Source organism: Dama dama, chromosome 18 (genome assembly GCF_033118175.1).
Source record: "Dama dama isolate Ldn47 chromosome 18, ASM3311817v1, whole genome shotgun sequence".
NCBI lineage: Eukaryota > Metazoa > Chordata > Mammalia > Artiodactyla > Cervidae > Dama > Dama dama.
In genome coordinates this window covers 10,530,313-10,555,894 of record NC_083698.1, presented here as the reverse complement: position 1 = coordinate 10,555,894, position 25,582 = coordinate 10,530,313, and the positions used below count along the sequence as shown (strand labels likewise).

The 25,582-nt window shown below is 40.3% G+C and overlaps 2 protein-coding genes and 1 pseudogene across 2 annotated transcripts in view; 1 reads left to right on the top strand and 2 right to left on the bottom strand.

The window, feature by feature from the left end:
• GNGT1 (G protein subunit gamma transducin 1) overlaps positions 1–25,582 on the bottom strand; it is a 177,092-nt gene that overhangs the window by 10,707 nt on the left and 140,803 nt on the right. The window lies entirely within an intron of this gene.
• Positions 3,001–25,582, bottom strand: part of LOC133072742 (histone-lysine N-methyltransferase SETMAR-like) — a 163,361-nt pseudogene continuing 140,779 nt past the window's right edge.
• Positions 14,000–18,697, top strand: TFPI2 (tissue factor pathway inhibitor 2). The gene is made up of 5 exons (XM_061164912.1): positions 14,000–14,351; positions 14,627–14,809; positions 16,017–16,196; positions 17,341–17,511; positions 17,880–18,697. The coding sequence occupies exons 1-5, from the start codon at positions 14,264–14,266 to the stop codon at positions 17,960–17,962; spliced, it is 705 nt and encodes a 234-aa protein (XP_061020895.1). The 5' UTR covers positions 14,000–14,263; the 3' UTR covers positions 17,963–18,697.

Sequence of the window (25,582 nt, the reverse complement as noted above, 5' to 3'; positions counted from 1 at the left end):
AGCTTGTTGTTTTAGTCGCTAAGCCATGTCTGACCCTTTTGGGGCCCTGTAGGCTGTAGCCTGCCAGCCTCCTCTGTCCGTGGGATTTCCCAGGGAAGAATACTGGAGTGGGTTTCCATGCCCTCTTCCAGGAATTCTTCCCAACCCAGGGATCAAACTGGCATCTCCTGCATTGGCAGATGGATTTTTTTTTTTTTTTTTACACTGAGCCATTGGGCTTCCCAATAGAATTAGGGTAGCTTCAGTTCAGTTCAGTTCAGTCGCTCAGTCGTGTCCGACTCTTTGCGACCCCATGAATCACAGCACGCCAGGCCTCCCTCTCCATCAACAGCTCCCAGAGTTTACTCAAACCCATGTCCATTGAGTCAGTGATGCCATCCAACCATCTCATCCACTGTTGCCCCCTTCTCCTCCCACCTTTAATCATTCCCAGCATCAGGGTCTTTTCAAATGAGTCAGTTCTTTGCATCAGTTCAGTGCAGTTCAGTTCAGTCGCTCAGTCGTGTCTGACTCTTTGCAATCCCATGAATTGCAACAAGCCAGGCCTCCCTGTCCATCACCAGCTCCCAGAGTTTACCCAAACTCATGTCCATAGAGTCGGTGATGCCATCCAGCCATCTCATCTTCTGTTATCTCCTTCTCCTCCTGCCCCCAATCCTTCTCAGCATCAGGATCTTTTCCAATGAGTCAACTCTTCGCATGAGGTGGCCAAAGTATTGGAGTTTCAGATTCAACATCAGTCCTTCCAATGAATATTCAGGACTGATTTCCTTTAGGATGGACTGGTTGGATCTCCTTTCAGTCCAAGGGACTCTCAAAAGTCTTCTCCAACACCACAGTTCGAAAGCATCAATTCTTTGGCACTCAGCTTTCTTTATAGTCCAACTCTCACATCCATACATGACTACTGGAAAAAAACCATAACTCTGACTAGATGGACCTTCGTTGACAAAGCAATGGCTCTGCTTTTTGATATGCTCTCCAGTTTGGTCATAACTTTCCTTCCAAGGAGCAAGCATCCTTTAATTTCATGGTTGCAGGCACCATCTGCAGTGATTTTGAAGCCCCCCAAAATAAAGTAGGTCACTGTTTCCCCATCTATTTGCCATGAAATGATGGAATAGGATGCTATGATCTTAGTTTTCTAAATATTGAACTTTAAGCCAACCTTTTCACTCTCCTCTTTCACTTTCATCAAGAGGCTCTTTAGTTCCTCTTCACTTTCTGCCATAAGGGTGGTGTCATCGGCATATCTGAGGTTATTGATATATCTCCTGGCAATCTTGATTCCAGCTTGTGCTTCATCCAGCCCAGCATTTCTCATGATGTACTCTGCATATAAGTTAAATAAGCAGGGTGACAACATACAACCTTGACATACTCCTTTTTCTATTTGGAACCAGTCTGTTGTTCCAGGTCCAGTTCTAACTGTTGCTTCCTGACCTGCATACAGACTTCTCAAGAGGCAGGTTAGGTGGTCTGATATTCCGATCTCTCTTGAAGAATTTTCCACAGTTTTCAATAGAGTAGCTTAGGGTCTCACTAATATCTTTCAGAGTTTCCACAGGTTTCTTGACAATTTATTCAGAATTAAAGGAAGATCCCTTGGTATAGGAAATGGCAATCCACTCCAGTATTCTTGCCTGGAGAATCTCATGGACAGAGGAAACTGGTGGGCTACAGTTCATGGGGTCGTAAAGAAGTCTGACATGACCTACTGACTAAACAACAGCAGGGACACTGTAAAGTTAAAAGGCTACTTGTCTTCTGTTTACTTTTAAACATTATAGAGTATTTTGAAGAAAACTCAACTAATAAAACAGTTAATTTATAAGGACTATATCAGAGAAAATTACTACAATTAATTTTTAAAAGTCCTTTATTTTGTACAGAGGATCAATCACAGATTCTTTGAAATAGAAATGCTGTTAGGACACTTCAAACACGTTGATTCATAAACATTCAGTTTGACACATTTTTCAGACACAAATCCACTCTGCTATGTACAATAAACTCGTAATCATGGGTATAAACTTTCTCTTCCCATACTTTTCTTTTTCATCTTGACATTATACTTGGGACTGTTAAAGAATAATAGCTCACATTTTTATTCATTTGTTCAATAAGTATTTACTGAGTTTTATTATGTGCCATATAGTATTCTGGATTCTTGAAGGTAGAGCAGAGGAAAAAAAATTAGAACACTTACATTCTCATGAGGGAGACAAACAATAAACAAGATTTAAGAAATTAAATGTAGCAATATATTATGAAAAGTGTTAAGGGGAAAAATATAACACAGAAGGAAAGGAAATGTCAAGAGAAGTTATTTCAGTCATTGAGAGAGTGGCCGGAGCAGGCTTCTCTGAGACAGTGCTATTTGAATGAAGACCCGAAGGAGTGATGGTGTGTCTAAGAGAACACTGCATGTATCTAAGAGAAGGTGGTTCCAGGGATCAGTAAGTGCAAGGGTAGCAGTGAACCAGTCTGAAAGTGATGAGTCAAGTGAATGTGGGAGAAGAATAGCACGTGCTATCAGGGATCGCATGGGTCTTTCAGGCCATTGTAAAGACTCTGGCTTCATTATGAGTGACACGGAACACGGGAGGGTTTTGAGTAATAGAGTGATATTATCTGTCTTATGTTTTAGCATCATAATTCTGGCAGCTATTTTGAGGTTAGAACATAGAGGACAAGGGGAGAGGCAGAGATGAGGCAATTTTGGTAATTAAGGTGAGACACGATGGTGACTAAAATCAGAGTAATAGGTGTGGAGGTGGGGACACATGATGAGATTCTAAATATATTTTGAAAGTATAAATAATAAGACATGCTGAGAGATCAGATATAGGAATAAAAAGAAAGAAAAAGTCAAGGTAACTCTAATGATTTGAGTTTGAACAAATGAAAAAGGAATCTGCTATTAAATTGGTGCCAAAGTAATAGCAGTTTTGGACCCTGAATTTTAAATCTTTATAACTAAGCTCAAACACATATTTATTAATCAAAGTAGGAACAATTATAATCAACACATTTTTGCCAATGAGAAATCAGTTTGTGTATTCCTGTAGCAAAAAAAAAAAAAAAAAAATTATAATCCGTGCTTCAGGATTCGACGAACTCTTGGAAAGCATTTTCTGCCTCCTGCTGGTCTGGTCATGGAAGCATTTTAACCCTGCAAAGAGTTGTCAAGATGCTTGAGGCAGTGGTTGGTTGGCAAGAGGTCGGGTGAATATGGCAGACGAGGCAAATCTTTGTAGCCCAATTCCTTCAAGTTTTGAAGCACTGGTTGTGTGACATGTGCTCGAGTAATGTTGTGGAGAAGAATTGGGCATTTTCTGTTGACCAATGCCAGCTGCAAGGCTGCAGGCGTTGCAGTTTTCGGTACATTCCATTAATTTGCTAGGCGTACTTCTCAAATATAATGGTTTCACAGGGATTCAGAAAGCTGTAGTGGATCAGACCAGCAGCAGACCACCAGTGACCAAGACCCTTTTTTGGTGCAAGTTTGGTTTTGAAAAATGCTTTGGAGCTTCTCGCTCCAACCACTGAGCTGGTTGTCACTGGTTGTCATATAAAATCCCATTTTTATCACATGTCACAATCTGATTGGGAAATGGTTGTTGTTGCATGTATAAGAGAAGACGACACTTTAAAATGATGATTTTTTTTTTTTTCGAAATGCAGTCAGTTCGTGAGGCACCCACTTATCGAACTTTTTCACCTTTCCAATTTGCTTCAAATGCCAAATGACCATAGAATGGTCGATGTTGAGTTCTTGGGCAACTTCTCATGCAGTTTTAAGAGGATTAAGCTTTGATCATGCTCTCAGTTGGTCATTGTCAACTTCCGATGGCCGGTCGCTGCACTTCTCATCTTCAATGTGCTCGTGTCCTTTGCAAAACATCTTGAACCACCATTGCACTGTATGTTCATTAGCAGTTCCTGGACCAAAGGCATTGTTGATGTTTTGAGTTGTCTCCGCTGCTTTATGACCCATTTTGAACTCAAATAAGAAAATCACTCGAATTTGCTTTCTGTCTGACATCATTTTTCCACAGTCTAAAATACATATGATATAAACATCAATAATTCATTAGCAAAAACCATAAAGAAAGAAATGTGCATTAAAATGATATATAACATGACCGCATTTATTTAAGAATGTATTCCAGTATCAAGTGGCAAAGTTCAACAATGCAAAACTGCAATTACTTTTGCAGCAACTTAACATTTCCTGAGATGGGGAAGACTTGAGAAGGGGAATCCCATGTTTAAAATGCTTGCTACACATTCATTTGAATAGGCAGTCTGGAGTTTACGGGAATGGCCAGAGCTTAGGAGAGAGCCAGGAGAAAACAGAAAAGAGAAGAGAACGAAGGATTAACACCGAGCCCTCTAAAGTGAGGAGATGAGATGAAGTTAATAAAGGAAAATGAGCTTGTTGTGATGAGGATTAATTAGTTAATAACTTTTGAGCATTTACCATGTGCCAGACACTGTGTTGAACACCCATAGGTATCCCTTTATATCTGTGTATCTACTCTTCTTTCTCTTTCTACATGGGCCAGTAAAATGATGGCCACTAACAAGCATTTCTTTATTCAGCAAATGTTTATTAACTACCAGGGACCAGGTGCTCTTGATTGCTAGGTGTGGAAGCAGCAAACAGAATCAACGTTCTTATCTCTTACTGTGTTTATACTACATCCTTCCATAAATCATTCTTTTTCTGTTGAGAGTTTTTTCCCTATCACATAACAGGTAGTTTGTGTTCGGGGTTTTTTCTTCCATCTAATCAAGTTGATCACACATTTTATCATATTTGGTTTTTCAAAGCCAGTTGCTTTTGTATTTGTTGCTATGTTTATTACACGAATTGCATACCAGTCTCTTTCAACCTGTAGCTAAGCACGAGTCTAGACATTCAAACAGATTCTATGACAACTCATTTCTTCCCCAGGGCAACTCTAGTTCTCTGTTTCTACTGAGCAAGTTGGGTATCTAAGACACTTGAAAAGAAAAAGGAGAGTGGTAATAATAAAACATTGTTTCCTCCCCAGATATTTATGAGATCCTACTTTTCAGGTCTTACTAAATCAATTAAGTAGGGAAAATCCAAAAGAATATAGTACGGTGATGACTAAAAAAAAAGGCATTTTGAGAATGATGAAGGATTTGAAATTGTTAGCTACTGCTGAAAAGTTAGACAAAATATAGTTGGGAAAATGTGGTCTCTGGTGACCTTAGAGCCAGCTGCTTTGTCTTATTTATTAGGAGGTCCAGTAGGATGTGGCAATGGGTTGCCCTTGACAAGAGCACTTTTTCTTCCTCTTCTCAGTGTGAAAGCTTATTGAATGGACGTGGGAAAAAAAGGGAGATGAGGAAGTGGAAGCAGATAGTGAAGATAACATTTCTGAGAAGTTTTGCTGGGCAAGGGAGTGGTGAAGTGGGGTCCTAATAGGAAAGGGCCAGAGAGTCAAATATGAACTATAAGTTTGGGATGAAAAAAATCAGAGATAGAGCACTCCAAATGGAAACTTACAACCTGGGTGTCTGTGCTGAAGGATGAGAAAGGGGTCAGAGCTGATGTCACAGAGCGGTGAGTGAAGTCCTTGAAAAAGCAAGAGAAGAAAGGACCCAGAGAAGCAGCTAAGGGGTTGATCTCTGGACCAGGGCATGTCCTCTATTGTAAGAGAAAGGAAGATAGAGAATACAGGAAAGTTCGTTGACCAGTAGGAACAACTCACCCTTCTCTGACTGGTTCAGTATATCTAGTCCAGACTAGTACTCAGTTCTCTTCTAATACAAACATTTCAGTTCAGCTTAGTTTTCCTCTCACTAACAGTCAATAACAGGGAAAAAACAATACAAAACTGTGAGTGCTAGGAGATGTATGTGAAATGAAAGTCACTCAGTCACATCTGACTCTTTGCGGCTCCATGGACTATACAGTCCATGGAATTCTCCAGGCCAGAATACTGGAGTGGGTAGCATTTCCTTCTGCAGGGGATCTTCCCAACCCAGGGATCAAACCAAGGTCTCCCACATTGCAAGCTCCTTTCAAACTGCAGCTCGTGTCTCCTTCTGCCCCCACATGGCAGGCTGTCCCTCTTTTGTGACTTAATACACAAAACTTTTCTACATAAAGCTATAGCAAATGAACGTTTGACTGGCTTATGACACATTAGTAAGTAACATATAATCAACACGGGATTTGGGCTAGAGTATAAAAATAATAAGACTTTCTCATGAAAGTGTATCTTTATACTTGAAAGGTCAAGATCCATTACTCTCTGCTAAATATAACCCTGAAAATAAGTCTTTAGTGATTAACTCTCCCAATCCTCTTATCTGATTACCAACTTCAGCAGATGTTTCTCTTAGAGCATTAGAGCAGGGCATTTAAATTACAGTTCTCTGCTAGTTCTCAATTATAACTTCATATTTGAGGAGAAAGGAAAGCTGAGATAGAGCTGCCCAGGTACTGAGCTAGGGTCACAAGCACAGGTTCTATTAAATGAGTTTGACTTTAGTCCCCATGAACGTGGGAGAAAAAGATGTGGGCACAGTGAGACCAGGGGACCAGAAGACTGCCTGTGCTACTTGTATATATAGTTTTGGCGAAGTCACATATCTATCGAAAGCTTCAGCTTCCTCATTTGCAGAGTGGGGAGAAAAAAGTATCTTCCTCAGGTGGTTATTGTGGGGGCATTTAATGAGCTAATGAGCGCAAAGTACAATGCAAACTCTGAACAAACATTTCATCCAAACATTTATCGCTATTGAGGATCCCACATGGTATACAAGAGTTCAGGGAAATTTTTTCCTTCCTGCCCTCATTCTTAACCTGTCGCTGTTTCAAGTGGATTGGTAATCTCAGCTAGGATTCTGGACAGGTGGTGAAGCCTCATAATGCTAAAAACTTGGGTAAAATAATTCAAAATCTGTTCCAACTTTCTCGGTGCCCTCCATAGTTAAATGTCCAGCAACCTGAATGAGAAAAAAAGATGGTCTGCATCCCAAGTAGGCATGACATTTGATGGAACATACAGCTGGGAAGAAGAGAAAGGGGGGGTTCTGAAATTCTGCCCTCTTGAGGAGGGTAATGCTTTGCTATAACCCCAGCTTCTAAAAGAACCAACCAAAGCAACTAGCTGATGAAGAAAAGAGGTTGTGTCCCATAGACACAGAAGACGCAATATGAGGTGTATTGACCTGGATTGGTTTTTATTGTGAATTGAGCTCTTGCTTAAATTTTGATTTCTTCCTCCATGGTCCATAGAACCTCGGACAGATTTTTAATATTGTACTAAGAACACTATATTGCAACTGGGTCACAGAGTGTTTATCTGTCTATCCTATTTTGTCATGAGATACCTAGTGTGTTTACCATCTTTGTATCCCAAATGTACACAAAGGCACAAAGTTGGACACACTTTAAATGTTTAATCTGCTTATTTTTAAAATAGGTGAATGAAAGAATGACCATAGTAAGGGACACCTATTATACTTCATTATCTTGTTCTGCTTAGGGCGAAGGAGAATAATACAATTAGGCATAGGGAATGTCTCATGCTTTTACGTGACTCCACCTTATTATGTAACATTGATAAATGCACTCTGTGTCCGACAGAGGGTGCGATAGAGCAAACATTTCCTCCACTGCCCAACCCACTAGAAAAATGTCTGGCTGGTGAAGGAACTGTCTAAACTTTAACAAACTCTCGTGACCACTGACTCACTCAGAAGAGATTAGCTGCCTTTCTTTGCAGATGTGCAAACTTCTTGTTAGTGCTAGCTGGACTCATTTCAGATTTTATTTTAACAGGGCTAAACTGATGGGCAGCAAGAACTTTCTTTATTGAAGAGTTATCAGTGTAACTTGGAGAAGGAAATGGCAACCCACTCCAGTATTTTTGCCTGGAGAATCCCAGGGACGGAGGAGCCTGGTGGGCTGCCATCTATGGGGTCGCACAGAGTTGGACACAACTGAAGTGACTTAGAAGCAGCAGCAATGTAACTCCTTAAGTGGCGATGTTATGTTATGATATGCATCCCCAAATCACTGGGTTAAATTAATTCTCCTCATTCACTCAAAAGTTAGGCCACCGCTCCCTCGGGTATCTGATAGAGGAGAAGACCATCTGCTTCAATCCTTTCCTTAAATTCATGGTCACCTTTCAAGTCCATGGGGCTCTCAGAGACTAGGAACAGAATGCTCAGGACTTGGGAAATCTAGAAGCTACTGTGTTCCAAATCAACTTCACATGGGGGAGGGTGTGGAAAAGAACAGAGGCAGGAATCCGACATACAAAATGCTGCTTCTGAACTCACAGGAGTGTTTGTGTGCTACGATTCTGGTATTTAAGTGAACATTAAAAACTCTAAGGGCTTCCCTGATGGCTCAGATGGTAAAGAATCTGCCTGCAAAGCAGGAGACCAGGTCGATCCCTGGGTTTGGAAGATTCCCTGCAGGAGGTCATGGCAACCCACTCCAGTGTTCTGGCCTGGAGAATCCCCATGGACAGAGGATCAGCCCATGGGGATGCAAAGAGTTGGACACGACAGAGAAACTAAGCAGCGAATACTCTGAGGTCCTGACACAGTGGAAAGAACCTAGGTCTGGCTATGTCAGAAAGAATCCAGGGCTGACTAAGTATCAGGGATGTGGGTTCTAGGCTCAGCTCTGCCAACAACGAAGGCAAGTGAATGTGACCAGCCATTTTATCTTTCTAGGCCTCAACTCATAAATGTAAAATAACAATACTGCAACAGATGGTATTGACAGTTCTTTTCAGCATTCATTCTATAAGAACGGGGACTCCAAAGGTTGCTCAGTGGTAAAGAATCCACCTGCAATGCAGGAGACCTGAGTTCGACCCCTGGGTTGGGAAGATCCCCTGGAGGAGGGCACGGCAACCCACTCCAAGATTCTTGCCTGGAGAATCCTATGGACAGAAGAGCCTGGTGGGCTACAGTCCATAGGATTGTATTTGTCAACTCAGTTGAGTTGGACACGACTGAGCACTCATGCACACACTATAAGGGTGTAAGAACTCCATGCCTTATTTTACAGATCTCTAAGCTATTTTGAGCCTCTGTCTTTAGCTGCGCCATTAGAGCTGCCTCTTGGTCTGGCAGTGACAAATCAAACTGGGTGACTGTTCTTCCCAGTTCCCTCCCGCCTTGCACTTCCTGTTGACTCCGGATAAAGGAATTCTCCTTCCCCCCACACCCCCAGCTGTGCTGTGCTAACCTTTTGGCCTAGACACAAGTTTAAGGAGATAGAAGTGCTATGACATCCGTATGGAGGCTGATTGTAGTGGTCACATAGCTCCTTTCCACGCAGTCCTAAAAATAAATTCAGTAACTTAAAGTAGTCCCAGGAATTTTAGTTTCCTCTTACATTGGAAAATATCTTTTTCAGGGATATAAAAATACTCAAGGGTTTTGCAACTGAGGGGTAATGTTCTTCCTGATCACCTGGCTTGACAATTTCACACTCCTAACTCCACCATGTGCTCAGCTCTCCTTCCCTGAGCCTGCTCAGCGGTCACAGAGCTGTTAGAGACATGCTCTATTTGGGACAGAGCAAGGGAGGGAACTGGACTTCTCAAGTGGCTCAGTGGTAAAGAATTCACCTATCAATGCTGGAGATGCAGAGATGTGGGTGCGATCCCTGGGTCAGGAAGACCCCCTGGAGAAGGAAATGGCAACCCACTGCAGTATTCCTGGCTGGGAAATCCCATGGACAGAGGAGCCTGGAGGGCTACTGTCCCTGGAGTTGCAAAAGAGTAGGACACAACTGAGAGACTAAACAGCAACAAGGGAGGAAACTGACATTTCTAGAGCACGTCTGTGCACAGACTTCAACCTGGGTCCATAGCCTCTGTGCCACAAAGGGGCGAAAAGCCTGGTTTTGACCTCGTGCCCCTCCATCTGTTGCACAGCAGGCCGGAGGGTACTGAGTACCCACCTGCTGGGGCTGAGAGAGCCCTGAAGCTCACTTCCCCAGAAGAGCTCATCACAAAGCAATATCTGACTGTGTGACACCTTCCGGAGTGGAGAGGTGACCTCTGAGCTCAGCCAAAGAGCAAATCTGATGGGAGCAAAGTCACGGGTTGCCATTCTGCAAGGTCAGTTCGTGGTGCTCTGCTTCACAATTGTGGTTGATGCTCCATCTTAAAATGTTGTGCCAGGGCTTTCAGTGGGAACTGAGACATGGGATGATTCTAGTGGATTCTGTGCCTGTGTGTGAGGAGCTGAAGCTCATCTCTCTGAGTTCCTAGGTGCTTTCCTTTTAATCCTCACCAGTGTGTGTGTGTGTGTGTGTGTGTGAGAGAGAGAGAGAGAGAGAGAGTTGCTTAATCATGTCTGACTCCGAAACCTCATGGACCGTAGCCCACCAGGCTCCTCTGTCCATGGGATTCTCCAGGCAAGAATACTGGAGTGGTTGCCATGCCCTCCTCCAGGGGATCTTCCAGATTTAGGGACTGAACCCTCAAGAACTGTGTATTTTGTCAATTCTAAGACACTCTTTTTTTCTTATATTATCTCTGAAGGCGGAATGCATCTTATATTCAGTATGTGTGTGTATGTGCTTAGTCATATCCAACTCTTCACAACCCCATCATCTGCAGCCCTGCCAGGCTCCTCAGTCCATGTGATTTCCCAGGCAAGAATACTGGAATGGGTAGTCATTCCCTGCTCCAGGGGATCTTCCCAATGCAGGGATCGAACCTGGGTCTACTGCTTGAAGGCAGATTCTTTACTGTCTGAGTCAAATCCTCACAGCACACTTATAAGGGACAGTTAGTATATCCAGTTCACAGGTAAGAAAACTGAGGCTCTAAGAGTTTATGTACCTTTTCCAAAGGAGCAAGAAAGAAAATCCAGGTACCCTCTGACTCCCAAGTTTGCTTTCCCATGTTACCATGAAATTCCCCAAAATAATCTGCCCTAATTCAAAATATTATTCTTTCTATTAATACATGAAGCAAAAAGTGATCACAGATTGCTAGCAGCTGAGAACAAAGAACAGAATCGACAGTAGTCAGTGCTGAATGGTAATTCTGTCTCAGTCTCAATCCTTGAATCTGTTTTCAGTCCATTTGGGAGACATACTTAAACACATTCAGAAGAATGCAAATAGGTTACTTCTGAGGTTGAATTAGCTTTTCTTCTCAACATCGTTGTTGTTCAGCCACTCAGTCATGTCTGACTCTTTGTGACCCCAAGGACTGCAACATGCCAGGTTTCCCTTCACCATCTCCCAGAGCTTGCTCAAACTCATGTCCATTGAGTCAGTGATGCCATCCAACCTTCTCATCCTCTGTCATCCCCTTCTCCTCCTGCCTTCAGTCTTTCCCCAGCATTAGGGTCTTTTCTAATGAGTCGGCTTTTCGCATCAGGTGGCCAAAGTACTGGACATTGAGCTTTAGCATCAGTCTTTCCAATGAATATTCAGGATTGATTTTCTTTAGAATTTACTGGTTTGATCTCCCTGTAGGCCAAGGGACTCTCAAGAGTCTTCTCCAACACTACAGTTCAAAAGCATCAATTTTCAGTGCTTAGTCTTTATGGTCCAACTCTCACATCCATACATGACTACTGGAGAAACCATATGGACCTTTATCAGCAAAGTAATGACTCTGCTTTTTAATACTCTTCCTAGGTTTGTCACAGCTTTACTTCCAAGAAGCAAGCATCTTTTAATTTCATGGCTGCAGTCACCATCTGCAGTGATTTTGGAGCCCAAGAAAATAGTCTGTCACTGTTTCCATTGTTTCCCCATCTATTTGCCATGAAGTGATTATCTCAACATAATCCTGGCTAAATGTCTGGTAAAATTTCCCTCCCCTATTAGTATTTGGGAGGTATTGGGAAGATCTAATCTGATTCTCAGAGGAGTATATCTTTCCAAAACCAACTGGCTGCCTCAGTGTTTGACTTGCTGGAGCCAGCTCACCTTGGCTCTGGTGAACTCGATTGTATTCATCCATTTCCAACTCTGGTGGTTTGCAATCAGCCATAACTGGGAGCATTGATTCCATGGAAATCAGTAAAATATTCAAGCCAACACACCCCTCCCCCATTTCTTTTTTCCTTTCTGGCAAACTGGTTGTTCAACCTTTATCCTTATAACCCTGTCACTCTTAACCATAGATATCTAGAAATCTGACAGCATAAGTGACACAGAGTATTTCCAGACTAGGCTAGTTTTCCTAAGAATATGGTTCTTTGCCATGACCAGGAAAACTGAAAACTGGCCCTAGGCATTATATGTGGAAATATCCCAGATTACTAACTCACCTTGAGCAGAGAGATTTTCCGAAACTGGAAAGAACTCTTAGAAACTCCCTTCAGTATCTTCAGAAGAAGCCAGGAATAGTTACTCTCTTAAGAATATTAAATAGAGCAAGAGGAAAAGGCAGAGGAAGGAAAGACACAGTCATCAAGAGAACCCATTAAAATATTCTCCAAAAATATCCTTAACATTTCATATAAAATCCCAGTGTAGATCATTTGTTTTGTATAAATAAAAGGCTAGGCTCAGGCTATTATGTCAAAGCACCAATGAATGGTAATAGACACCCTGACACTGAGAAATGTATAGGAAGCAGCTGATTTGATCAAAGCTTCAGGGCCTGCTCGCCCCATCTCCCAAGGCCACTGCTCTTTGGATTTTCATGTTCCGGGTCCAAAAACATAATTATGACTCAAACACATGGCTGGTAGGGGTGGAAAATCATTTTGGAAAACTATTTGGCAGTTTCTAGCATTTTAAAATATTTTATTTGAGAGTAATAAAAGTTGTTTGCATATACAAAGCAGCTTTATTCATAGTAGTAGCCCCAAACTAGAAATAATACAAATGTCCAGTAACAGGACATTCACTGTATACTCATACATTGCAAGACTACTCAACATTTACAAGGAACAAACCCTGAAATAGCATGTGAGTGTGTGCGTTAGTCGCTCAGTTGTGTCCGACTCTTTGGGACCCCATGGACTGTGACTCGCCAGGCTCCTCTGTCCGTGGGGTTCTCCAGGCAAGAATACTGGAGTGGGTTGCCATTCCCTTCTCCAGGGGATCTTCCCAATCCAGGGATTGAACCTGGTCTCCCACATTGTAGGCAGATTCTTTACCTTTTGAGCCATGAGGGAAAGCCCCCTACGATAGCATATGTGTGTCTTAAAAACAGTAGTTAAGTGAAATACAAAACAGTACATATTTTATGATTCTGTTTGCATGAGATTTAGAACAGGGAAACCCAATCTATGCTGATCAGAAGAGTTATTGTCCCTGGCCAGGGTTGGAAAGATGGACTGGAAAAGGATATGAGAGAATGTTGTGGGGTGATGAAAATATTCTAATTCTGGATTGGAGTGGTGATTACAAAGCTATATATAATTGTCAAAATTGACCCAACTATACACTTAGACATGCTATGAGCCCATGAAATGTAAATTAGACCTCTACTGAAATATGAATATGTGTGAAAGTATTAGTTGCTCAGTCATGTCTAACTCTTTGCCATCCCATGGACTGAAGCCTGCCAGGCTCCTAGTCCATGGAATTCTCCAGGCAAGAATAGAGTGGGTTGCTATTCCCCCCTCCAAGGGATCTTCCCTACCCAGGGACTGAACCTGGGTCTCCTCACTGCAGGGGGATTCTTTACCATCTGAGCTACCAGGGAAGCCCATATCTTTGTATAAAGCTAAATAGATATGCATACGCTTACATTTCTAATCTAATTAAAGGATCTAATGTAATAAGCTCCGCTTCCTTGGGCCCTAGGAGTTTCACACTTTCTGCCCGCCAAAGACATGGACTTTGTGCTTTCAAAGTGTGGATTCAGGCCTCTACATGATGCTGCAAGTTGGAACCTTGTGCAATCACGCCCAGGTCATTTCCCTCAAGCCTGTCGACTTCCCATCTCTGACACAATGCTTCATCTGGGTCATCCCCGCCGAGCCACGGGAGAAAGTTTGGGGCCAGGTTCAGCTTGGCGGGGAATTCCTCTCCCCCGCACACACTTTCAAGCGCAGGGAGGCGGCCGGGTCACAGAGCTCACGGGGCATGAATCAGCCTCCCCTCCAGGCTCCACGAAGGCGCGCTCCGCCCTGTCCCGTCTCTGAGGGCCGCTAACCCTACAAAAGCAGCGGCACCCACCGCACTGGGATCCAGACCGCCCGGAGGTTGGACGCCGTGCACCCTCCTCCCCTCCTCTCGCCGGCACTGTCTGAATCGGACACCATGGACTCGGTTCGCCCCCTCTGGCTGATGCTTCTGTCGCTGCTCCTCGTGGGAACTGCGCTGGGAGATGCCCCGCAGGCGCCGCCAGGTATCCCCCCAACCCGCGCGTCCAGGGGACCCCTCTTCGCCCTGGCCAGGCGGCAGGGGCTCCGCGGACCCTTACACCCGCCCTCTGTGCCCTACTTTCCCCTAATTCCTGCCGTGCACCGCAAGTTTGCACTTTCTGTCTCTGTAAGGCCCTTCTGCTGGGCTGGGAAGCTGCTGGGACCGAACTCCCCACCCCCACCACCCCGGGGGAAGCCTCTCCCGCCTGCGAGATGCGGCTGACCTCCTCTGACTCTGGCTCCCCTGCCCCTCCTGTAGGAAATAACGCGGAGATCTGCCTCCTGCCCCCGGACGACGGGCCCTGCCGGGCGCGGATCCCCAGTTACTACTACGACAGGTACACGCAGAGCTGCCGCGAGTTCATGTACGGCGGCTGCGAGGGCAATGCCAACAATTTTGAAACTTTGGAGGCCTGCAACGAAGCGTGCTGGAAGATTGAGAGTAAGTGCTCGCTCCCACGCCCAGGACTCCTGTAAGGCAGGCAGAGAAGGGCTAAGTGGGAAATGAGCTTACTTTTCACATCCCATTTTCTATAGTAAGTTTCATCCTTGATTTTCTCAGATATTGTCAGGCTTATTGCTTTTCATTTGACTAAAAGTGATCATGAAGCTTTCAGCGACAAACATTTCCTCTCCCTTAATTGGCATGTATCATAATTCAGTGTGTGTGCAGACTCCGGAAAGATTTCACCTAAGGCATAAGGATGCAAGAGGTCATGTATTAGGTGCAACATAAGTGCCTGTCTGTATTTATCATTAGTTCTAAACCTATGGTTTTTATGCCTCCTTGAGAGGGCATTTTTCTCTTGTCCACTGTGTAGCAATCTGAAATACTTGCAGTGGCTTTTGTTATTAAAGTCTGAATTTAGCTAATTATAACCTTACTTTTGTCCCTTGATACCCAAAGACATCTTGGGTTAGTATAGAGATATAAAAAAATATAGAGATTCACAATGCTGTTTGCAATTTTATTTTAATTATGTTTACTGTCTCTGTGAAGGCCTGTAACAGAACATGGGGCTCAGCTGTTAAAGGAACTGAGCCAGGGAAAAATGTGTATCCCTATGAATAAGTTTGATTAATTTCATACGTAGAAACAATCAGAACACTCTGAGAGAATAATCTTTCCAGTAAGCATGAAAAATTGATCATAGCTGAGTCAGGTCTGGAGACACTGTTAAAAAAACAAAACAAAAGCTGAAGAGAGTTGTCTCTCATTGTCTGTGCTGACTGGTTCCAAAGACCCCAACTCTCCGATGCCAACACCCACAGTATTTGCATAGAACCTGTGCACATGCTCCCTTAAACTTTAAATCATCTCTAGATTCCTTACCAGCATAGGACAAATTCAAGCTTTGTTTGTTTGTTTTTTTAATGAACTTTCAGGAATTATTTTTTCCTGAATATTTTCTCTCTGGGTTGGTTGAATCTGCAGAATGCTGGACCCAAGGATACAAAATCTTGTAGCTGGACTAATGGACAATCTTTTGGGCGTTTACTAGCCCAGCACTAAATATCATGCCTCCCATCCCCACTACCACTCTACCCCTGGCCACCACCAGTGGTTTCTGAAAATACAGTCAAGTTTTAAAGGAAGAGTAAGACGGCTAATTTTTGACTAACATTGTTATATGCCCTCCTTTTCCTAGAAGTTCCCAAAATTTGCCGGTTAAAAGTGAATAAGAAGCAGTGTGGGGAGCTCAGAGAACAGTATTTCTTCAATCTAAGTTCTATGACATGTGAAAAGTTCTTATCTGGTGGGTGTCACAGCAATGAGAACCGGTTCCCGGATGAAGCTGCGTGTATGGACTTCTGTGCACCAAAGAGAGGTAAATACTCTCTTCATTTCTTTATTTAGACTTTAGGGTGAAAACATTAATAATTTGATATGAAATTAACCTGGTTTGCATTCTGATGATTTCACATATAATATGATACCAGTCTGCACACTACTGCCCTGTGAGGGAATATTTTTACATGCAAGAGTGCGAGCTAGAAGTTTAATAACTTGCCAAGTTCTCAGGGCTGGAAAGTGACAAAGCTATGATTCAAGCTTTTACTTCCTCTTCTGTATTGTTTCTTTAGAACTATTTCTCATCTATTTAACTTGCACATAAAATAACTACAGTGTTCATTAATGAATGACATGTATGAAATCAGGTGTATATATAAAGATAGTGTGACAGAGAGACTTAAGCTGGTGAAACCTGAAATTTTCTAAACTTCTTTGTTAGATTTCTGTGTTCTTTAGTAATTACAGATTGTAGCACAAATTGATCTCTCCTCCCCATGTTTTACCTACATACTCCATGCGATCCCTAAAATGATGGGTTACTTGGGTAGTGGGTAATGTTGGTAGAGACAGTCCTGGCGTTTTCCGTAGGCATGGCAGAGACATGTACACATAATAAGTTCAACAAACAAGGCAAAATTTGCCTTGGCAGTCTCTGATAAAGCTCTGTAGTTATACCGTGTTGAGTATGCAAAATCTTGAATTAATGAGGAGTTGCTTGTTGCTGGTGTTTTCCTAAATTGTTTATGTAAATGTAAGTGTTCCAGTGGCTACCTGGGAATTAGATACATGTATTCTTGATTAATAATGGAAGGAGAGCTGATAGAAACATTGAAAATAAAACTACCAACATAACAGAGTGTGCCAAAGTCTGTCACATATTTTCTCTTGAAACATAGCTCATTTTTACCTGACCATATATGTTTTGGGGGTTTAATTTCTTTACACATTCAAATGATACAAGGATATAGCTTGAAATTTTGTCTACTCCGTAAGAATTTATAATTAACAAACTATGTATTTGAAATTTGAGGCACACTTTTTAAATGGCTTAGTATAATATTTTGGATTCAGAAAGAAGCTTCTATGGGATTAGACGTTCTTCAGTTACTTCAGTAATCAGCACAGCTTATTATTTCCAGTATTACTGCATTTCTAATTTTCTTTTCTTTTCCATTAAGCTCCAGCATTTTGCTACAGCCCAAAAGATGAGGGGCTGTGTTCTGCTAATGTCACTCGCTATTATTTTAACCCAAGACACAAAGCCTGTGAGGTCTTCACCTATACTGGCTGTGGAGGGAATAACAATAATTTTGTCAACTTGAAGGACTGCAAACGCACTTGTGTAAAAGGTAATGTTTTGGGATTTTTCTTATTCAGTTTTTAAACTAAATTTATACACAATTCATAAACAAAATTATTTTATATACCCATTTTACTAATAGCATATTGCCATTTCTAGACTACTACTACATAAATAGCACTTCAGTACTGATCAGTTTTGTCTAAATGCTTACACAGTCTAACTACAGTAAGCAGTATCTGTGTCCTGATATTTTAAAGGTAGAATGTTATTAACTTAGTGGATAGTCAGTAAAACTGACTTTATACTCATTAAAAGTGAGATGAGGTGGGTTTGTAAGCATGTCAGAGATGGTGATTTATAATGAGCCTACAGACTGGGGACATATGATGTTTATTTTTATTTTGTTGATCTTAGCCTTGAAGAAGGAAAAGAACAAGAAGATGCCAAGACTTCTCTTTGCCAATAGAAGACTGAAAATTAAGAAGAAGCAACTTTAACCAGCTTCTTTTTTTTCCCTGTATGTCATCTTGTGGATGTCCTTGTGGTTATATCTGAAGGACAACATGGTAACACAGGCAAGCGAATCATGAGTGTTATTCACCAGTTCTTACATGTTACATTTTTATTTTTGTATTTTTAATACATAAGTAGCTGCTATTCAAATGTGAATCTATCGTTTCAAATATGCTATTCAACTATTTTTTTATGAGGTTAAATTCTTGCTGTGTGTAAGATATAAAAGCAAATATGACTCACTCAGTTCTTGGGGTTGCCCTCCCTGATTTCAGAAGATGATTGTAACTGAAAAACATGAGACAATATACTCATATTTTTTAACATATAGGCTCATAAAAAGGAGCAGCAAATATATTTAATTTTGGATTTAAAAATTAGATTATATTTTAGGCCCAAGGAGGCAAATTTGAAGATTTACCAATACTTCAAAAAATGTTACAAATGCTAGTATGTAGATCCTGCTAGCTTACTTCCATTTCTGTTGTGTCATTTAAAAGATAATAAAGTAACATTTTTGACTGAATTAAAAAGCTAGTACATTAATTATATCAGAAATGTTCTCCTCGGAGGGGGAAAATTCTCTCTGTTCATCTATCCATCCATCCCCACTCAGCATATGTTGTTAAAATTTTTGTACTGTGTTTATATTATATCAGAGACAATGCATACATTTAATAATTTAAATTCCACTAATAAAATATTTATGATAAATATGATCATTTCATTTAAAGACTTTTTTCTTTCTCTGTAACAAGATTTTTAAAAAAATTCCTACATTTTCTTGGCAAGAGTAATATTTAAAAGTATGCCCCTGATCTGGCAAAAGTATAAGTACGTTTGTGCTTTTCTTGAACAATCCTTCTTTTAAAAATCTATCCCAAAGGTATGACAACAACAAAAAAAATGAAAATGCTATATGCCGTGGTGGATGTATTATTTGTAATAACAGAACTGGAAACAAATGAGACACTTATCATTAGGGGGTTGGTTGAAGAAATTATGGATGAAAAGTGAGCAAATTATTTATATGTGAATATCATCTGATCCTCAGAATACATTTAAAAAACCAGGGTCTAGAACAATGTGACTAAATACACATAGACAAGTAATAGAAGATACAAAGATATTATATTAAAAATGGTTACCTATAAGATGAAGGAAGATGTGACTGTACCTTACTATATAGTTTTGATCTTGAACCATGTAAATTTTCGTGTCATTTAAAACTAAAATTTAAAAAATAAAAAGTATTTTTCTAAAATTGGAAACCAACCAAAACAATTGAACCTAAATTAATATTAAATAATGGCATAACTGTGAAAAGGGTATATGATTATTTTCAGCGACTTTCAAAGCTAGTAATTTGACTATGTATCTTTTGGAAAATACAATCCAAGAGTCAAATAAATTATGAAAATGCATTTTGTAGTGTTATTTTGAACCTATTATATATAGAATACTATATTATATATTCTATAAAAATGTGTCTCCCACCCTTTCATTGCAAAGTCTCTGGATCAATGACAATCCAGCAGTAGTAGGTACAGCTACTGTCCAGATTATAGTCACTAAGAGAAACCAGAGGTCTTAAAAGTAATCTGAGTGTAGGCTGGGGACAAGAAATCTGTAAGATGAACCTGGGCCATTTCATTAAAAAAAGCAAGGGAACCATGAAAGCCTAATGAGTCCTATCATAGGAACAGGAGAGTACCATTAGGGAGTGAGGCAATATGAGCATCAAAACAAATACTGACCACAATATAGGTAAGTATATGAATATGAATATAACATGAGTTAATCATTACACACGCACACATACGTACCTGCTTGGTGACTCTTGAAGGTTGCTAGAGCACTCTCTCATTACTTTGAAAACTAATGAATTAAGAGAAATAATAAAGGACTTATTCTTTTTTATTTAGTCTTAAAAACTAAATAGTGTATGAGAGAAAGTTACTCAAAGAGGAATCCCAGCTAATACAGGCAATAACATGTTAGAAGATAACCCTAGTGAAAGTGTGTATCTAAGTAATGATTATATGTGGATGCTGAAACCAGGGCATGAAAGACTGATGGAGAACAGTTTCATGGAGCAATGAGACTAATGGATAATTTTAACCTTACTAAAAGTGTGACAACACACATTATTCACTTCTGGATATGAGGTAACAAGAAATGGACACCCCGTCCAATGAGCTGATCTTGCAGACAGAAGGAGAGAAAAAAAATTTAGCCTAAAGTTAAGCAAGTCTCTAAACCTCATTAACTATCATTGTACTGCCAGATTGTAAGGCACATTTGGGGATAAAGGAGCAAGTTCTAAGAGACCAGGGAAAGTCAACCAGTCAAATCCATAATACTGGACACTCTATAAGACAAACATCCTAGTTTCTCCAACAAACCAAAGACATTTTTAAAAAAGGAGGAAAAAGAGGAGGAGGTGGTGCCTTTATAGAGTATGAGATGTAACAACAACAAAAAAGCATGTCATCAAAAGTTTTCGGTTGAATAAGGCCTGTATTTGGGACTTTTTTGGTGGTCTCTGAGAATGATTACAGCAGAAGGATCTTGTATGTGTTCTGGGATTGTTGAGTGAGTGATACAGGGTCTTTGTGGGAGACTTGGGGAGTTCCAAGCACTACAGGGAAAACCTGATTTGCTATTCGTCGCCTTTAGCCTGGATCATGGACCTGACTTAGCTTACAGCTGCAGTTTTCTATTCAGCAAGGGTCAAAAGTGGACTTTTATACAACTGTTCTAATACTCCAAACCTCTGCAATTTTAATTCAATGAAGTAATGAATAAAGCTTTATTGTAGGACGTTCTGCAGTCGAAGGGAAATTCCTTCTTGCCACAATCAGCTTGAAGACAAGTCACTACTGTCGTTTCACCAGACAGACTGATTAAAAGAAATGTCCCAGTCTGTGACATGAAAAAGGAATGGACTAGCTTTTAATATCGCATTCACTTACTGAAAAAAATTATGAACTACCACCCATGTATACACATTGTACATGTTCACTTATAGAAACTGCACCTGGAGCCTTTCAGATTCTTGAATCACAGTACTCCAAAGTGTTAGTCACTCCGTTGTGTCCAACTCTTTGTGACCCCATGGACTGTAGTCCTCCAGGCTCCTCTGTCCACGGATTCTCAAGGCAAGAATACTGGAGTGGGTAGCCATTCCCTTCTCCAGGAGATCTTTCCGACCCAGGGATTGAAGCTGGGTCTCCTGCCTTTTAGGCAGATTCTTTACCTACAATCTGAGCCACCAGGGAAGTCCCACTATCTCCAAGTGTACATGCTATTTCTGCCAAAAGTCTTGTAGACATTTAGGTAATGAAGTTTTTCAGGGAGGGACTGTCCTTTGGCATGGCCTTCCTTATATTGTAACAGTGCTTGTAGAAGCTTGTCTTTACAAGTGTCGTGTTTCTAAAAAAAAAAAAAAATTGATCTTCAGATAAAAATACAAAAAAAATAGAAAAGTGCAAACTGCAAATTTTAAATATTCATTGCCTATATATTCTGTCATAAATTTAGAGATGGTGGCAATCAAATGTGGAAATCAAAATCATCTAAAGTTATTTCCTCTCCCTTCACTCACATATTCAATTGGTTGCCAGGCATATCTATTCAATCCTATTCTGTGTTGTGTGTTCTCAATCGAGTCTGACTCTTTGCAGCCCCATAGACTGTAGGCTGCCAGGCTCCTCTGTTCATGGGATTCTCCAGGCAAGAATATTGGAGTGGGTTGCCATTTCCTGCTCCAGGGGATCCTCCCAACCCAGGGATTGAACCCATGTCTCCTGTGTCTCCTGCACTGGCAGGTGGATTTTTCACTAGTTCCACCAGGGAAGCACATGCCTATTTTAAGCCTCCTTGTTCCAGGAAAATTAAAACATTTCCCCAAGTTTCCTTCCTGTCTTTGTCTGCTCCATACCCAATCATTCACACTGATGCCCAAGAAATATTTATAAAAAAATATTATCAGTTTACTCTTCTGCTCAAAACTCTTCAATGATTTTCTACTGAATCTTCACGTTACTGTCCAAGCCCCTGTGTGTCATTTAAGACTTCTTACAAGTAGACCATGGTATTCTCTTCCAGATTGATCTACCCCATTCCACCATCATCTGTAACCTACAATTCAGCTGCACTAGATTATGTTCAGTTTCCAACACATGTCCTACTGCCTTATTTTTGTATAATATGGTTATCAAATTTTGTGCGTTAGAACCATCTGGACAGCCAGGCACTTATGCAGACTTCTAAGCCCATGTTTTGGTTTAGTGATTTGAGTTGACACTCAAAAGATATACATTAAAAACACTGACTCCTCATAAGAAAATGAAGACCCAAAGAGGTGCAAATTTGTATGTTTTTCTCCTGTTAATCTAAGATCAGTTTAATTCTCAGGTCCAGCCAAAAACTCTAAGAGGGTAAAGCTGAAATTTTACCTTCCCTACGAAAGTGAGGGAGAGATAAAGACTTTCTCAGACAAACAAAAATGATAAACTATGTCAACAGCAGACTTGACTTGCAAGGAATATAAAAGAAGTTCTTCAGAGAAAAGAAAATTACATCAGAAACTCAGATATACATGAAGAAAGAAGAGCATTAGAGAAGAAATAAATGAAAGCAAAGTAAAATAAAATAAAATAAAATAAAAACACTGACTCCAAATGATAGGATGAATAGTTGAATCACACATTGAGGAACACTTGGCAAGTTGAATTGTCTTGTTGGTACAGCTTTCCCTGACCCACCTCAAGCAAGTTTAACCATTTGTCCCTTGGGCTTGGCTATACCTAATACAACTCCTAGACACACTAATCCAGTATTTCTTTTCCTAGGAGTTTCATTGTTAGAGTGTTTGGGTTTTTCAAGCAAAATTAAGAGGATTTTCTTTCATTTTAAAATGTATTATTATACCCACTGTATACTATATAGAAAATAAAAGAAAAACATAAGGATATATAAACAATCTAGTATTTCACCATCTAGTGATTAACAACAATGTTTGTCTCTTTGAGGTGGAAATAACTTAGTCAAGAGGTTTGAGCATTTTTATGCTCTCAGTATACACTAACAAATTGCATTACAAAGTTAATCAATTTATCCCCACCTAAGAATCTAAGAATGCATGCAAATGCCCAACAAATGGGTTTAAAATAAACAGAAAAATCACTTAGTTATAATTAAGTGGTATCTAATCATTATTGGATTATTAGGTATCTAACAACAGACTATTTTGGTCATAACCAGTATTTTGGTCATCTGACGCTAACAATCGACTCAGTGGAAAAGCCCCTGGTGCTGGGAAAGACAGAGGGCAGTAGGAGAAGAAGGTATCAGAGGATGAGAGGGCTGGATGGCATCACTGATGCAATGGACATGAACTTGGGCAGACTCTGGGAGATGGTGAGGGACAGGAAGCCTTGCGTGCTGCAGTCCATGGGGTCACAAAGAATCGGACGTGACTGGGCAACTGAGCAACAACAGCTACAGATTATTAGACTAGCTTCCTTGCTGGCTCTGAAGGTAAAGAATCAACCTGAAATGAAGGAGATCCAGGTTCGATCCCTGGGTCAGGAAGATCCCCTGAAGAAGGGAATGGTTACCTACTCCAGTGTTCTTATCTAAAGAAGCCCATGGACAGAGGAACTTGGCAGGCTAGAGTTCATGGCATCACAGAGTCAGACATAGTTGAATGACTAACACACTTAATCATTATTTTAGTTGGTATTGCCAAGATTATTACTAAATGTTGCACTTAAAATTATTTATTTCCTCTCATTAAAGGTTATATTTTCCTTTAAACTTAGCTTATAATGTTAACATAAAAATAGTGCTAATATTTTTATAATTTAAATTTTAATCATGAGTTGCTTCAAACATATAAAAAATTACAGGAAACCGTATAACTGACCCAATTTAAAAACAAGATAGGAGTTTGCCGAATTTGTTTCAGTTGCTTTTTCTGTTTTCAGAAATGAAATGTTGTAAACAGAGCTTAAGACTCAAATGTTCCTCTGTCATCCTCTCTCTCCCTCACTCTCCTAAGAGTAACTGATCTCCTAATATTGGAATATGTGGATATTTTAATGCTTATATTATACGTATGTTCACCCACAGCAATATGAAGCACTGGTGTACGTGTCTTAAAATTACTTATATGGGGTCACACGCTGTGTATCCATTGTCATCATGCATTGCTACCACGATGTTGTGAAACTGAAAGTGTCAGTCACTCAGTTGTGTCCAACTCTTTGCAACCCCACGCGCTGTAGACCACCAGGCTTCTCTATCCATGGGATTCTCCAGACAAGAATACTGGAGTGGGTTGCCATTTCCTCCTCCAAGGGATATTCTTGACCGGGGGATTGAACCTGAGTCTCCTGGATTGCAGGCAGATTCTTACTGTCTGAGCCACTGGGGAGCCCATTATGTTTTAGGTATAAGTCTATAAGTCCACATTGTTACATGTAGAAGCTCTTCATTTATTTTGACTTCACAATGTTATCCCAGTACATGAATATAGTACAGTACATGAATATAGTACAGTATATTCATCCATTTCCCTATTGGTGGATATTTCCAAATTTTTGCTTTTGTAAACAATATAATAACAAATGTTTATATACACATCTCATTGTACACATATATGGACCTAGAAATGAGGTTGCTAGCTAAAGACATGTTGACATTAATACCATTAAGCAGCAATGTATACAAATTTCTATTTCTTCAAGTTTTCGACAAAACTGAGCAATCTCAGTCTTTAATTTGTTGCCATTCATATAACTGAGAAATTGTACCTCCCTGTTGTTTAATTTTATTCTCCTGAGTAATGATGTTGAAAATAAGTTTTTCCTATTTTGTTGGACATTGTCATTTCCTCTTCTATAGGTTGTCCATTTGTATTTCTTCCACTTTTGCATTTGACTCTGTATTATTAATTTGTATATTTTTATGTATTCTGGGTAAGAATCCTTTGTTAAGTTACATGATTTACAGATATTTTCTTCCAATTTGAGGAAGATGTTATTTTGTTTTTCCTCTGCAAGTTGAATTGTGATGCCATATTATTTCATGATGTCATTAAGCAGGGTTCATTTAGCATTTTATCAGCTCCTAAATTGATTATGTGACATCCTTACAAGTAAACAGGGTGTATGGTACTTGTGCCAAAGCCCAGTAGATATTTCCTCAAAACACAGTAACATTTTGAAAAAAGCAATAAGAAAAGTGCTATGTACTATAATAATTAATACAGAGAATATAAAAAGAAGCAATATTAGAAAAATCACTGGTTAAGAGTTTCTCCTAACTAAAAACATATGACTATATATTCAAGAAGCTCTACATACTCCAAACAAGATAAATCCAAAGATAAATACCACTGGCCACATCTCAGCCAAACTTCTGAAAACTAAAGTCAAATTGCAAATATTCATTTACCTAGAAAAAACAGACATAATATCCCCAAATGAGCATCAAAAAAACTGGTGACTGATATTTCAACAGAAACCATGAAAGTCAGAAAACGACAGACTAACTTTTTAAAGTTCTAAGCAAACAAACCCTGCAAACCAGTAATT